Raw genomic sequence first — 15979 nt, 5'->3', positions numbered from 1 at the left:
TCGTGATGGTCAGAATCAGATAGTAGCGTTGGTCAGAATCAGACGGTAGTGTTGACTCTTGACTCTCCTGGTCCCCACAGCCACGAGGCGGAGCGTCTGGAGCAGGAGGCCCGGGGCCGGCTGGAGAGGCAGAGGATCACGGACCAGGCCGAGGCTGAGAAGGCCCGCAAGGAGTTGCTGGAGCTGGAGGCCCTCAGGTGAGAGAGCCTAACACGCTAATGAACAGTGTTAGCATAACACGCTAATGAACAGTGTTAGCATAACACGCTAATGAACAGTGTTAGCATAACACGCTAATGAACTGTGTTAGCATAACACGCTAATGAACTGTGTTAGCACAATACGCTAATGAACCGTGTTAGCATAAGACGCTAATAAACTGTGTTCGCATAAGACGCTAATAAACCATGTTAGCATAACACGCTAATGAACTGTGTTAGCATAAGACGCTAATAAACCATGTTAGCATAAGACGCTAATACACCATGTTGGCATAAGACACTAATAAACCATGTTAGCACTTTCTGGGATAGAAACACTAATGATACTACTGTACTGATGCTAAACCTTGCACTACACACAATCATATATATCACATATCATTAGCCATATTGGGTCAATTTAGCATTTCCTGGGCTGGGTATGGTACTGGGTAGGGTAGGCCTACCCAGCCCAGGAAATGCTAAATCAATTATTAAAACAAAATAATAATAATTATAATATAAGAATAATAATTAATATTAATATAATAATAATAATAATAATAATAATAATAAAATGAAACAGTTATTCCAATCTTCTGTTGAGTTAACGGGATAGTGTTAAAGCTATTGTATGTTGTATGGAAAAATCATTGTGTTGTCACAAGCAGGCTGAATGCTATCCCCAAGCTTTGCCATCGCTAAAGACGTTCGCTCAGAGTTGATGCTAATCCTCCAATGTCAGAGTCCAGCAGTAGAGCCAGCGTTTACATTACTGTATGGAACCTTCCCACCTCTGGGAGACCTGAGCCAAGATGGATCCCCTAAATACACATGGATATTGTTAAGAAATGACCTGATTGTTTAGACATGGCCACCCCCCCAGGAACAAGGTTTGTTGCACGTCAAACTGAGGACTGTGCGGTTTAATGAGAAGGAATTGATTAGCCATACATTCAGAGGGGTAGTGGTGGTCTAGTGCAGGGGTCGGCAATTAGGTTTGGCTTCGGGCCAAAAAAATGTTTAGCCACTAGATGGCGGGCCCGAACATAATCAAAGGATAATTTAAGTAATTGATTGTTAAAAAATGTGACACGTTCTAATGCTTTGACTTTTCTTTCGAGAAATGTACACATCGCTAGTCAACTAACACAGCTTGTTTTGTGAGCCTGCTAACAATGTAAAGTAGTGTTATAATTAACCATTTCATTGCAGTATTAGGCTTGACTAGTGAGTTTGTGTTGTGATTCTCAACAACGTTGAAACGTAGTTTCACCCTTTTCCATAGTTTTGAATAATAAATGTGTGGACTGACGGTGTATCGCAGCCTAACTTATTCTAATAATTATTTAACATACTTTTATTCTGAATGATTCCCCCCTCCTCCAGACAAGGTCACATTATTTATTATTGGATTGGTTGTTTGCGTGTCGGGTGAAGTTAGCTAAACATTTAACCTGCTAACTAGCAAGAGATACATAATGTCACTCTCCAAAGGTCTAAAGAGGAAAGTTGACAGAAAACAGGGCATTTAAAGAGGAATGGACAGCGAACTATACGTTCATCCTACCTGGTTTCATCAATGCAAAGCCGTTGTGTGAGACTCACATCTTCCGTGCTCACAATGTTCCCTTTCTATACATGCGAGTCGTCCTTTTCCTCAATGAATGTGATAAAGACGCACGAGAGGAATCGATAGATGCATAAAAATAAAAATAAACTGCCTGCGGATTAAAGTGACGTCAATATCACCAGATATCAATCAAATAGTGACCGATGGGAGATGCCTTTTTTCACATTAAGTGAGTACCAAGCCTGTCGTTATTGTATTTAATAACCTAATTGTATGTTGTATATTTTGAATGAATGGCTTATGGCTCATTGTACTTATTATCCCTAATAGCGCGTTTGCTCTGTCGTTTCAGGAGCATAGGCCTACCACCACTTTTGCGCCGATTTTGTTGTCAATGTTTTTCAGAAAATTAAACAGAATTTGCTGTGTTACTGTTCATTATGTGTGTTGCAGTCACATACGTAAACATTACGTTTGAATGATTTAATGAGCTGATGTTATTTTTTTCAAACCACACACCACACACAAACCAGCTCCTTACCTTCTTGTGATTTTATGCATCTATGCTTTTTCTAAAATGTGTTTTCTTTTTCCTTTCCTAACACCAGGGGAGCCACCCCTCCTAAATTTCGTTGTTTGGTACCTGTACTGTAGCAATGACAAATAAAGTCCATTCCATTCCATTCCATTCCATTCCATGTTGGCTATTTCAGCACCACGCCTTGTCCACCTACTTATGATTCACTCTGAGGGGTTCAGCGTCAGTGCGCTTCGGTGCTGCCTGATTGTCTGTCCCTGTCATTCACTCTCAACATGAATAAAAGTACAATAAGCATTATTCAGGTGGTGGTAGATTCTCTATTCGGACATTATAGGCGCGGTGTGGGACTGTCGGTCCGATATTGTAAAAATAAATAAATAAATAAGTGGATTCTCAAAATAATCTGCTGGGCCAAATATTATTGGTGACGGGCCAGCAATGGCCCACGGGCCGCCTATTGCCGACCCCTGGTCTAGTGGATAGTGAGTTGGACTTGTGATCGGAAGGTTGTGAGTTCAAATCCCATCTGAAACCACACCACCACTAGTGTGCCCTTGAGTAAGGCACTTAGCCCTCAGTTACTCTAGGGGGAATGTCCCTGTAATTCGTAATTGTAAGTCGCTTTGGATTAAAAGCGTCTGCTAAATGTCAAAATTAAAGTTAAATTAAATTAAATTCATCTTCATCATTCTTTCACCATGAACCATACATTCTAACACTCAAGCCAAAAAATAGTAAAGAACTAGCAAACAAGCTCTGTAATGTATCTTGAATGATTGTAGTATGGGAAAACGGTCCTTTTGGAGTTAAGGCGTTGAGGAAAAAAAACAAAAAAAAAAACATTCTTCCTTCCTCTAGCATTGTTGACTGCCGATGGCCCCTGGCCCCGAGCATCGATTACTTTTACGATGACTGATGGATCGATGATTCACCTACTTTGACAGATGTATTGTATCGAGCATTCCAAACCGTGGCTCCCAAACTTTAGAATGCTCTTCCCTTGGACCTTAGATCAGCGGTCTCGGTCTCTGCTTTTAAAAAACAGCTAAAGACTGTCCTGTATAGACAGGACATAGGCTAACCCCAAAGGGCTGTCTTTCTGTGTCCTATTGATATTGTTGTACACTTGTTATTTGTTACTTGTTCTTCTTTCACTTGTTTACCTATTTTAACCTGCTATAACTTTTGCTCTTTTATTATGTTCTTGTATATGTATAAGCACTTTGTGACCCCTGGTCTGGGATAGGCGCTATAGAATTACATTTTACTTACTTACTTACTTGTAAGTCGCTTTGGATAAATGGCTAAAAATGTCTTGCAGTGCGGCGGTGGAGAGCACGGGCGCGGCCAAGGCGGAGGCCCAGTCCAGGGCAGAGGCCGCCCGCATCCAGGGAGAGGCAGCCGTCAACGAGGCCAAGCTGAAGGCCGAGGCCCAGAGGATCGAGGCGGTGCGTAGGAACATCACCTGGCCATAGCCGTGTGGATGGGTGGGGTGGGGTGGTGTGTGTGTGTGTGTGCACGCTATAGTGTAGAGGTGTGTGTGTCTGTGCGTGCGCTATAGTGTAGAGGTGTGTGTGCTCTATGTGCTATAGTGTAGAGGTGTGTGTGTGCTGTAGTGTAGAGGTACGACTGTGTGTGTGTGTGTGTGTGTGTGTGTGTGTGCGCGCGCGCTGTAGTATAGAGGTACATCTGTCGTGTGTGTGTGTGTGTGCTGTAGTGTAGAGGTACGTCTGTGTGTGTGTGTGCTATAGTGTAGAGGTACGTCTGTGTGGGGAGGGTCCGTGGGTCCTCTGTGGCTCAGTTGGTAGAGCACGGCGCTAACAACTCTTTAGGTTGTGGGTTCGATTCCCGCTGGGACCATATATACTGAAAATGTATGCACTCATTGCAATGTAAGTAGTTTTGGATAACGGCTAGCTAAAGGGACAGCTTTGTATAACGGCTAGCTAAAGGGACAGCTTTGTATAACGGCTAGCTAAAGGGGTAGCTTTGGATAACAGCTAGCTAAAGGGACAGCTTTGTATAACGGCTAGCTAGGCATCATCTAAATGGCATCTATCACATAGGACGGGGAGCTGCAGCGTCTGGCGAAGGCGCGGGAACAAGAGCTGTCCTATAAGAAGGAGATGGACCGCCTGGAGATCGAGAAACAGGAAAAGATTGTGGGCATCGAGAGCAGCCGCTTCAAACAGCTGGTGGAGAACCTGGGCAGCGACACCATCAAGGAGATGGCCAGGGCAGGGCCGGAGCTGCAGGTAACACACCTGTCCCATACCGGATATTATATGTCACACATTTTAGTGTTTTAGGTCCTCATGTCGGGATCCGATGTAACGATCGCGACTTTTCTTTTTGAAAAATTTGAATACGTTTCCGCGTTGTTGAAAATCAACGACACATCGCTCGTCAACTAATCAGTTCACTAGATAGCAGTGGGGATTACTCACCGGATCCATTGCGTTGCAGTGTTTTGGCTTGACTAGCGAGTTTGTGTTGTGATTCTCGACACCGTTGAAAATGTAGTACTGTGTTTCAAAAGAAAAGTCAGAACATTTGGATTGGTTGCCGACATGCGGACCAAACGATCAGACTGTCACATATCGTACGTAGTCAACATTTATCATACTATACGCGTCATTCCATAGACTAGGGTGGCAATGAAAGTATTGTGAGTAGAAAACTGGGCTGTTACAAAGACGTTATTTATATTTAACTTTAAAAAAAGATTCTATGTGATTGCATTGAAATGTAGTGTGACAGCATATCCTGTGAGGGAGAGGAGTACAGGATATTTCAAACGCTTGTTACATCCTTGTGTTGGCTTGGGGCCTTCACATATTGAACAAAAATCGTGTTACAAAACTTCGTCTTTCCCTTGATATTTCAGTTATTCATCAGTGTACATTATTATACCTAATGTAGGTATGTTACAAAAAATGTAAACTCTTCCAAAATGAAACCAAGCCCAACATCCAGCCTAAAAGGGCTTGAAAAAAGAAAAAGAAAAACACAAAGATCGTCCAAATCGGTTAAGAAATAAGAAAGTTCTGCCAATATTAGTTCAGTAAAAAGTGCATGATTTTGTCCCCTGTTTTCAATGTAAATGGTCTAAAAACTGTGATCTTCACCCAAGAATAGGATATTTTTTTTCCTCCTATCATAATGAAACTTAACATAGTGAAAGCAAACATGTATAGAACATGTTTTTGTATTACAAGTTTTTTTTACCAACAAATTTAAATATGCAAATTGAGGTAAATACTCATTAAATATTGGCACTTGACTCAGTGTGCAGCAGCTGTCGGGTCTTCTTGTGCGAGTTTGCACACGAAATTAGTGATGATACTAACATATTTATTAGATTATATCCAGGGGTGCACATAACTGGTGCGCCAGTGCGCATGCGTCGCCAAAATGCATCCTGCGTGGCAGATCAGCCGCATGAACGCGCTCTTGCGCACCAACAGCTGGAAGCGCTGGGAGAGGAATTTACTTCCTCAAAATCCAACTGCTGACTGCTGCATCATTAAGTAACTATTTGCCGTCCCCGACGAGTAATCCATCGCAACAGTCGACCGACGACGACCACGGCGACTCCCCTCACGAAAACATTCGGAAAGTATCGTAAATCGTACTTTCATTCCGCGTATCGCGTATCTTGTATCGCACGGTTATCACGCCGCCACGTGAAAATTCAGTCCCGAACGACTCGGCGCTAAAAGGAAAAACAACACCAAGGGACTTCACGTTTCTTTTCTCTGAAGCTTTCAAACGTTCAGACGTTTGTTTTACAGCTTCGTTATCGCACCTAGACCCCTGACCCAGGGAATATGGTTGGAAATTCTATTAGGAAAAAAATAAAAAATGACTTTGTTGCACAATCTAAATAATGAGCTATTTAAAGTGATAGCCTAACATCCTCTACTAGTGATGCTCCGATCTGATCGGCGCCGATCGGTATCGGCCGATATGGCCTTGATCGGTTTTGATCGGAGTTCTCAAAACGGCCGATCAAACACGACCGATCAGTTTACAAAATGGCGTCGCCAGTCTGGAAATATTACACAGTGTCGGAAAGAGACAACAAATATGCCGTTTGTAATGTCTGCTCAAAAGAAATACCTCGCGGAGGAACGCATGCAAGGTCTTTCAATACCACGAATATCATACGGCATTTGCTGCGTTCGTCGATTCGCTCAGAGAGCGCCGAAGCGCACACTGGGCTCGACGTCATAAAGGGACCGAGTGCTTTGATTGGACGAGAGGCGTTCCACGAGTGCTGGTCAGAGTTCCAGCGCGACTTCACGAGCGTAGTGTAGGTAGTGTGCAGCGACGTCATGTGACCCCGCGAGCAGAAAGTCACTTGGCCCATAGCAACAACTATTAGCGCGTGAGTTTTAGGTCTTCCTCTGTGCACCTTGCACAAGTGTAGATAGCGAGCGACTTTTCAGCAGCAGGACATATTTTAGATGATAAGAGGAACAGGCTGAGTGCCAAAAACGCTGAGATGCTTGTATTTCTCAAGGCTAATCTGTCAGTGATGCTGCTTAATCAGAAGTAAGGTTTGAGTCTGAAATCTCCTTAGGTGCAATGTTTTGTTTTTTTGTTTTATTGATTATTGCTGACTTGCTGTCTTATCTCCTCCTAAATATGACTTGAAACTGACTGACTTGAAACAGTATTTTATATTTGGCTATAGCCTGTTTATGTTGCAGTTTAGTTTGGGTGTGTTTATTGTTCCTCAGGAAAGCTACAGTATACAGTATAAGCTCCAAGTTCTCTAAGAGCCCCTAGTTCCTCTCATTCGAGTGGAATGTTGCACATTTTATGTGACAGTGTACATTTTATTTATTATGATTTTTATTTTCACATTTTATTTGTTTTTCCTGAAGTAAGCTACAGGTGGTTGTGAATTCAATAAAACAGATGGTCGTCAATTCATGATACTTTCTCATCTCCTAATTTCATTTACCGTATTTTCCGCACTATAAGGCGCACCGGATTATAAGGCGCACCTTCAATGAATGGCCTATTTTAGAATTGTTTTCATATACAAGGCGCACCGGATTATAAGGCGCACCGGATTATAAGGCGCACTGTCGTCTTTTTTTTTTTGACTGGGGTTGCGTTATGCATCCACTAGATGGAGCTGTGCTAAAGGGAATGTCAACACAAGTCAAATAAAGTCAAACTTTATTAAGCGTTCTTAAACGTTGTTCAACGTTCAAACGTTGTTCAAACGTTAATGTGCATATTAACAATATTAACAATATTAACAATAACATATTAACAATATTAACAATATCTCCCAAACAATATGTGTGGTGGCCTGGGAAAACCCTTCACATGGTGGCATTTTGACATTTTCATTTTCTTATATTTCCATAAATTAGAAGTTCTCAGCTATTCATAACTGGTTGAATGACCGAGATAGCCCTTTATTTAAAAAAGTTATGAGCATTTTAATGTATCATGTCAAACAAAGTGAAAGGTGATTTCTCCCCCTTTCTCCTCTGGGTCGGGGGAGGAGCCTATGCAGATCGGCCGGTCTCGTTTGTATGCTTGTGATGCGGTGTTAGTCTGCTCGCCTCGTCGGTATGCGAGGGACAGATCCAATTTTGTGTGTCTTCTAGTTAAGATGTTATTACTTTATGCTTATATTGTGAGCATCAGTAAACTGGCAATAACACAGGTGGAAGTATCGTCTCTCCTTTCGCTCATGTGTGCGTGCGTTGCTTAACTGAGAATGAGGAAATGAGGAAATGAGAATGACCTTGTTTCTCTAGCAAACTACCCACCACAAAAACATAAAAATAAGTACTTTCTCTTTTGTTTTCTTAAAATGTTTATTCACCATAATGTAGTATGGAGTTCAAAGTACTAGAATACCACATAATATCAAAATCGCCAAAATCGCGATTTCCATCTATTTTTGCTCTTTGCCACGAACGAACGCCAGCGACATCCGACGGGTTTTCCCAGGCCACCACTCATATAACAAGTTCACTCTTCTCCCAAACGTGGAGGGGAACGTTTCTTTGTCTTTGTAGACCTCAAGCTTCACATTCCAAAGGCATGGGTGTTCTACAATGACATGGAGACAGAGGGATGAGATGTTCATTAATTCAATTCAGTCAAACATTCAAACTTTATTTCAGTAAACACGTAGTAAAAGAAACAGTCTGATACCACTAAATCAAACGTTAGTGCATAACTCAACATTGTTCAGTTATGTATAACACGTAAAGCTCACTTTTTCAGTTCATTCCTCGTCCACGAATCCCTTGAATTATTCTTCTTCAGTGTCCGAATTGAACAGTTGGGTGAGTACGGCATCCATTCAGAGCACATGATAGCATAACAATAGCATAGCATTCGCGGAGATTCCAAAATGGCGGCCGTCGTTTACTGATTACCGTAATGCTGCAAGCGGTGCGGCTTTGTAGTTTACCAGTCGTACTGAAACATTTTATTATTATTAAAAAAAAAATATTGGTCATGTAAATTTTACATTTTGATCCATATATAAGGCGCACCGGATTATAAGGCGCACTGTCGTTTTTTTTTTTTTTTTTTGACTTTTAAGTGCGCCTCATAGTGCGGAAAATACGGTAAATACTTAATATACAATGTCAATGGTGTTAAGAATAATTAAAAACATAAATAATGCTACACAATAAATAGAATGCTTCAATTGCCATTTTCGACGCTGTGATCGGTGATCGGTGATATCGGATCGGCAGATCACTGGTTCCAGTGATCGGTGATCGGTGATCGGCACCAAAAACCCTGATCGGAGCATCTCTATCCTCTACCATGGTTGAAATTGAGGACAGTGATAACAGCAGTCAATACAGCAGTGATGATGATGATTAAGCTTGTAGCATAAATAAATGCTTAGGCTGTAACTTTTTGTTGAAAAGTTGATTTCAGTGTTTACAGAACAGAGCAGTGCTTAAAGAGATGTCAGTTGATTTCATTGCGTTTAAAGAACAGACATTCAGTTAGTGCTTAAAGAGATGTCAGTTGATTTCATTGTGTTTAAAGGAGTCTGACAGACTTTCATGCTTAAAGAGCAGTCATTTGATTTTGCATTTGTTTATTTTGTTTTGCACACAATCATTTGTTCGTTCATCTTTATTTATGAATAAATGTCGTTTTTCTACTATAAGTTATCCATGTATCCCTTTTTTATCCATCCTGTGGGATGGGTCGTGACTCGCGAGCTCGGGGAGCACCAAGCAGCATCCCTAGGTGCTCCTCTGAGCACTGGCCCAAAAAAGTTATGTGCACCCCTGATTATATCCTCTTTTCAATGGAAGGTTACTTTTGATCGATGGAAACTTCTTCCCTGTCGTTCACGAAGATGCGCTTCATCTTTAGGTGGCCGGCAAATGGTGATTTTTTATTTATTTATTTATTTGGTAATGTTGAGGTCACGTCGCACTCCGGTTTCCTCTTCAAAATTCCACCGGCTAAACATTCGTTTGACTGATGGATCACAAGTTTAGAACTCGCTACTGCGAGCCACTGACGGCACAACACTTCAGAGCGCAGCAGCTGGCGAGAGACATTTAGGGGGCGCCTTTGGGCATGTTTTGTAACATACCTACCTAATGTACCTATATCTAAATGACATGTAAAACTTAAGTCCTATGACACGGACGTGTTTTCTTTCACTCACGTTGTTACTGTACGGTGTGTTCCTTTGAAGCTCACTGTGGCGTCACTTACCGTTGCTTAGCAACCGATAAACAACTGTTCAATGCAATTAAGCGTTATGGAACAAGAAGCTGTGGTATACCGCTGAATCACATATTTGTGTCGTCCCGGTCCCTTTCTCTCTCTCCCCCAGGTCAAACTGCTCCAGTCTCTGGGTCTGAAGACCACCCTGATCACAGATGGCTCTTCTCCCATCAACCTCTTCAACACGGCCGGCGGTCTGCTGGGAGCTCTGCAGAACCAGAACCAGGTGTAGGAAGACAACAACCTCCTACCCCTCCTAGTTCCCTCAGATCTAACACTGGAGGACTAGGTGTCCAAAACAATGAAGATGTGTTGGATAGAAAGAAAAAAGAGGAATATGCCTATGTAGTATGTTGAAAGTAGAATGTTGTACTGTGTTCTGTCCTACAAAGAAATCTTTGTCCAAAGAAAATTACTTATTTTTTGCATTTGCATCTATTCTTGCACTATTCTTGCACTATTCTGATAATGTAACTGACAAATATGGGGTATTAGTGGCTAGACTGCTTTTTAATGTAACATTAAACGGTAACACTTGTGTCCTGACACTGAGCCCCACCAAATCTGTCCTGTAGTCCTTCTCATCTGCGTTCTCTCTTTCTCCTGCTGTCTAAATGCATCTTAAACATATATGGAAGGAAAGTGAAAGACAAGGTCTTTTCTCATTTTTCGACCCCGCCCCTTTCCAAGATGGTGGAATTGTTTGGAGCTCTCTGAGCTCTCAGAAATATAACTCTTAAAAGTACTTAAAACAAAGGAAAAAATGCCACCAAAGCTGAATAAACAAAATGCGATGGAGGAGGAAATGGAGGAAATCAGAAAATCACTGAACTTTATGTCAGAGGAGTTAAGCAAAGTTGCCAAACAACAAACCAAACTTATGGAACTAATGGATGAGGTGAAACAACTGAAAACGCTTATCAAGGAAAAGGATAAAAAGATTGATGATCTGGAGAAAAGAATCGACGACATTGAACAATATTCCCGAATGGAAGATTTGGTGATAACCGGACTGGAGACCAAGCATCAAACATATGCCAGGGCGGCGTCAGGCACAGCAACAAACAAAGGTGAGGACGCACCTGCACATGAACTACAAACACTGGAACAACAAATCATACAATTCTTTGAAAAGAAAAACATGCCTATTGAAAGCAATACAATTGCAGCTTGTCATACACTTCCCCGAAAGGACAGCAGATCAAAGCCTGCAATAATAGTTCGTTTTGCTAATCGAAAAAGCAAGATTGAACTACTAAAACAGGGTAGGAAGCTGTCTGGGACGGGAGTGTATTTAAATGAACATCTTACTAAAGAGAATGCTGAAATTGCCTGGCAGGCACGCATTCTAAGGAAGCAAAACAAGTTGCAGGGCACTTGGACAAGAAACTGTAAAGTGATGATTAGGCCCAATGGATCTCCTGAAACCTCCAAAGGGTTTATGGTGAGAGAACTAAAAGACCTAGACCAGTACAAATAATGACTGTGAAATACCTGAACAGACAACGATTCAAATTTGAGTGGAAATACTTGAACAGACAATGACTGCTATAATGGGAACGGACGAGGATAATTCCTTTCCACTCAATGACATTAATGATGATGAGTTTGGAGAAATGGGATCACTGGACTGTGTGGATTATAATCCAGCTGCACCCAAAAACTATGAAGAGTTGAACTTGAAAACCTTTGTCTTTACAGAGCACAAAATGTATGACATTGAGAACAACATCGACCCAGAGAACCACTTCTACAACAATAATAACTGCAACTGTGAATACTACACAGAGGAACAATTCAAAAGTAATATAAAAATGGATGGTAACTTATCAATAATACACTTCAACAGTAGAAGTCTTTATAGAAACTTTACAAAAACTAAGGACTATTTGAGACAGTTCACCAAGTTCAGCATCATTGCTGTATCGGAGACATGGCTCAGTAAAGAGAAAGAAGCCGATGTGGAACTTGAGGACTATGAACTATTTACCACCAACAGAACAAACAAGAAGGGAGGAGGAGTTGCCTTGTATGTAAATAATGACTTTGACTGTAAAATAGTAAAAAAATATGTCAATAACAATAGAAAACATTATGGATTGTGTCACTGTAGAAATAAATATGGAGAAATCTAAGAGCATAATAATAAGCTGTGTATATAGAACTCCAGGATCCTGTCTTGACACATTCAAAGATATGATGGTTGATATGTATGATAAACTAAATGACAGAAAGATGGTCTTTGTATGTGGGGACTTAAATATAGATTTGTTGAACCCAAATGAACACAAACAAATTAGAGACTTCATGGACACAATGTACAGTATAAGTCTATTTCCTACAATCTTAAAACCAACCAGAATAACAAGTAACAGTGCTACTTTAATAGACAACATTTTTAGCAATGAAATTGGGAGTAAAATAGTAAGTGGAATCCTATTAAATGACATAAGTGACCACCTTCCTGTTTTTGCAACCATACAGAACTGTACCAAGATTAAAACTCATAGAAATTCCGAAACTCAGAAATTGATTCGTAACAGAACATCAGAAGCTATAGAGGCTCTGAAGGGAGATTTAAGGAAGCAAAGCTGGCATAGGGTCATTTCAAACAATAATCCAAACAAAGCTTATGATGAATTTCTCTCCACATTTTTCACCTTGTATGACGTACACTGTCCACTACAAAAACAGAGAAAACACAAATATGAAGACAAGCCCTGAATTACAAGAGGACTAGAAAATGCATGCAAAAAGAAAAATATACTATATAAACAGTTCTTAAAGGACAGATCAAAGGTAGCAGAAAATAAATACAAAACTTAAAGAAATAAATTAACTAGTATAATGAGATACAATAAAAAGGAATATTATAATAAACTATTGGAACAACACAGAAGTAATACACAAGGTACATGGAAAGTGCTAAACAGCATAATTAAAAAGGGTACAAAAAAATCGGACTATCCAAATTACTTTAATAAAGATAAACTAAACATAACTAAACCAAAAGAGATTGTCGATGAGTTTAATGATTACTTTGTCAATGTTGGCTATAACTTAGCAAATGAAATTGTGGACCCGATAACGAAGGACTGTGTAGACGAAGCAGTGGCGGCTGGTGCAAACATTTTTGGGTGGGGCACAGCAATGTGGCGGGGGGGTCCTCTTTCTCGCGCGCAGCGCGCGCGATTTTTTCTGCGTGCACGATTTTTTTTCCGCGTGCACGCGCATAAAACACGCACTGGCGTTACAACCATTGTATAATTTCAACTTTCACCCTTAAAATGACCGTGTGGGCCATGGAGAAGTTACCCTGTCAACTACAGACACTGAGGTGGAAGAGTGACCGGTCTATGGACGTCGGTACGGTCCAATACCCAGTGTCAGACAAGGAGGAAGTCTAGTCAACAAGGCTAGTACAGGCCTCACAGCTACACTCAGGTTAATAAAGGTAGCAGATGAATATGTGTACTATGTGTCTGTGTGACATGGCTACATCAATGAGCAGAGATGAATGCTGCAGTCAGTAGTACAGTACTATCTATTTCATAGACACATGATGGATGATGATGGAGAGTGATGGTGGTCAACACATCACAGCAGGTCAACACATTCAATGATGTATCACAACCAGACCATGTCAGAAACACAACCAGACCATGTCAGAAACACAACCAGACCATGTCAGAAACACAACCAGACCATGTCAGAAACACAACCAGACCATGTCTGTATCACAACCAGACCATGTCAGAAACACAACCAGACCATGTCTGTATCACAACCAGACCATGTCAGAAACACAACCAGACCATGTCTGTAACACAACCAGACAATGTCAGAAACACAACCAGACCATGTCTGTAACACAACCAGACCATGTCAGAAACACAACCAGACCATGTCAGAAACACAACAATGCATCAGCTGAGTTAAAGAAAACCAACCCTTACCTTTGATGACGGAACATGAGCCGTGTTTACCCGTACCTCCGCCTTGCCCCGCGCATATTGCTATGAATAGTTCGAAGATAGGTGCTTGCACGTTAGGTGCGAGGCTGCTTGGTTAACCCATTAGCGGGAACATTATTAGTTGCACAAAATAGGCTGATTTAATTGACCATGAACATCAGAGACAGACATTACGAATGTTCATTTAAAATACTCCGGAAGCCCGAAGTCCGGAAAACCGGAAGTCGGGAGTCCTCAGCATAATGCATTGTCTGCAATACAACCGGAGATTCAGGAGGACGCACATTTGTGCGCCCTGGCCAAGAAATAGAGACAGCCAATTGGAGCGCTGCTACAGCTCACGTGTACGCGAAAAGTATTCGTCCTGGCATAGACTTGCAATTGACCGGCGCCCCGCGTTCTCCCCTATGTATTTTAACAGTGAGTTTTACACACACACACACAGATAAAAAATGTTATTGTATTGGAGGATTTTTAATGAATGCTGATAGGCGCAGACAGAATATCAGCCGCATTTTGTGAATAAACAATGTTTATTTTAAAAAAAAACTTTTTTTTCTTCTTCAAATCGCAACTAGGAAGTGAAGGTGGGGGCGGCGCCCCAGCGCCCTCTATCGGCCAGCCACCACTGAGACGAAGATATTATTGATATAAACACCAACACCATATTTCTGAAGAAAATTGAAGAGAAGGAACTGATTGATGTGGTAACCAAATTTAAGAATAAAAAATCTAGAGATTGTAATGACATAGATATGAGACTAGTAAAAAATATTATAGAATATATTGCAAAGCCACTGACTCATATCTGTAACCAATCATTTCAAACCGGCATATTTCCCAACCAAATGAAAATAGCAAAGGTCATTCCTATCTACAAAAATGGAAACAAGCACAGTTTTTCCAACTATAGACCAATTTCTCTCCTTCCTCAGTTCTCAAAAATATTAGAAAAACTGTTTGTAGTAAGACTGGACGATTTTATAGAAAAACAAAACCTACTGAGTGACCATCAATTTGGATTTAGAGCAAATCGATCCACTACAATGGCAGTGATGGAATTGATTGAAAAAATATCCACAACAATTGAAAGTAAAGATTATACTGTAGGGATATTCATAGATCTAAAGAAAGCATTTGATACTATTGATCATAGATTATTAATAAGAAAACTTGATAGATATGGAATTAGAGGGATAGCAAATGTATGGATTAGAAACTATCTTGATAATAGACACCAGTATGTACAAATAAACAATGATACATCTGAACTGCTAAGGGTCACATGTGGGGTCCCACAAGGTTCAGTGCTGGGTCCAAAGCTGTTTATTTTATACATCAATGATATTTGCAATGTGTCCAAGTTGTTAAATTTTGTTTTATTTGCAGATGATACACATTTATTTTGTTCTGGCAAAGATTTGGAGCAGCTTTTGGATACAGTGGAAACGGAACTAAAAACTATAAAACGATGGTTTGACACAAACAAGTTGTCATTGAACTTAGAAAAAACTAAACTTATGATATTTGGAAATCGAAAAATTAATAGTCAAGTACAAATCAAGATAGATAATGTTGAAATTGAAAGAGTTTATGAAAAAAAAATGGGAGTTGTTATAGACCACAAACTATGTTGGAAAACACACATAAACTACTTAAAGACTAAAATATCAAAGTCTATTGCAATACTGCATAAAACGAAAGACATACTTAATCCAAATTCATTACACATATTGTACCGTTCTCTAATAGTTCCATACATAACCTACTGTGTGGAAGTGTGGGGAAACACATACAAAACAATCACAAATCCAATTTATTTACTACAGAAAAGAGCTATACGAATTATAAACAGAGCTGCCTATCAAGAACTAACTAACAAATTATTCTTAAACACCTATGATCTCAAATTGAAAGAATTGGTGGACTTACAAGTAATGTATAA

General features: G+C 40.4%; 1 protein-coding gene across 1 annotated transcript in view; it reads left to right on the top strand.

Annotated features, from left to right (window-relative positions):
• LOC308172292 (major vault protein-like) overlaps positions 1-10644 on the top strand; it is a gene marked incomplete at its 5' end in the record, with an annotated part of 43725 nt that extends 33081 nt beyond the window's left edge. Inside the window, 4 exons of the mRNA XM_080547195.1 lie at positions 81-197; positions 3636-3762; positions 4381-4569; positions 10170-10644. Of these exons, the coding sequence (XP_080403321.1) occupies positions 81-197; positions 3636-3762; positions 4381-4569; positions 10170-10292 (556 nt within the window). The 3' untranslated portion in view covers positions 10293-10644. The remainder of the gene's footprint in view (positions 1-80; positions 198-3635; positions 3763-4380; positions 4570-10169) is intronic.
• Between the last annotated feature and the right edge of the window lie 5335 nt (positions 10645-15979).

Source organism: Nansenia antarctica (genome assembly GCF_963989245.1).
Source record: "Nansenia antarctica genome assembly, chromosome: 17".
NCBI classification, from domain to species: Eukaryota; Metazoa; Chordata; class Actinopteri; order Argentiniformes; family Microstomatidae; genus Nansenia; species Nansenia antarctica.
Note: the sequence above shows the minus strand (reverse complement) of the source record. Positions and strands in the feature narration are given on the sequence as shown.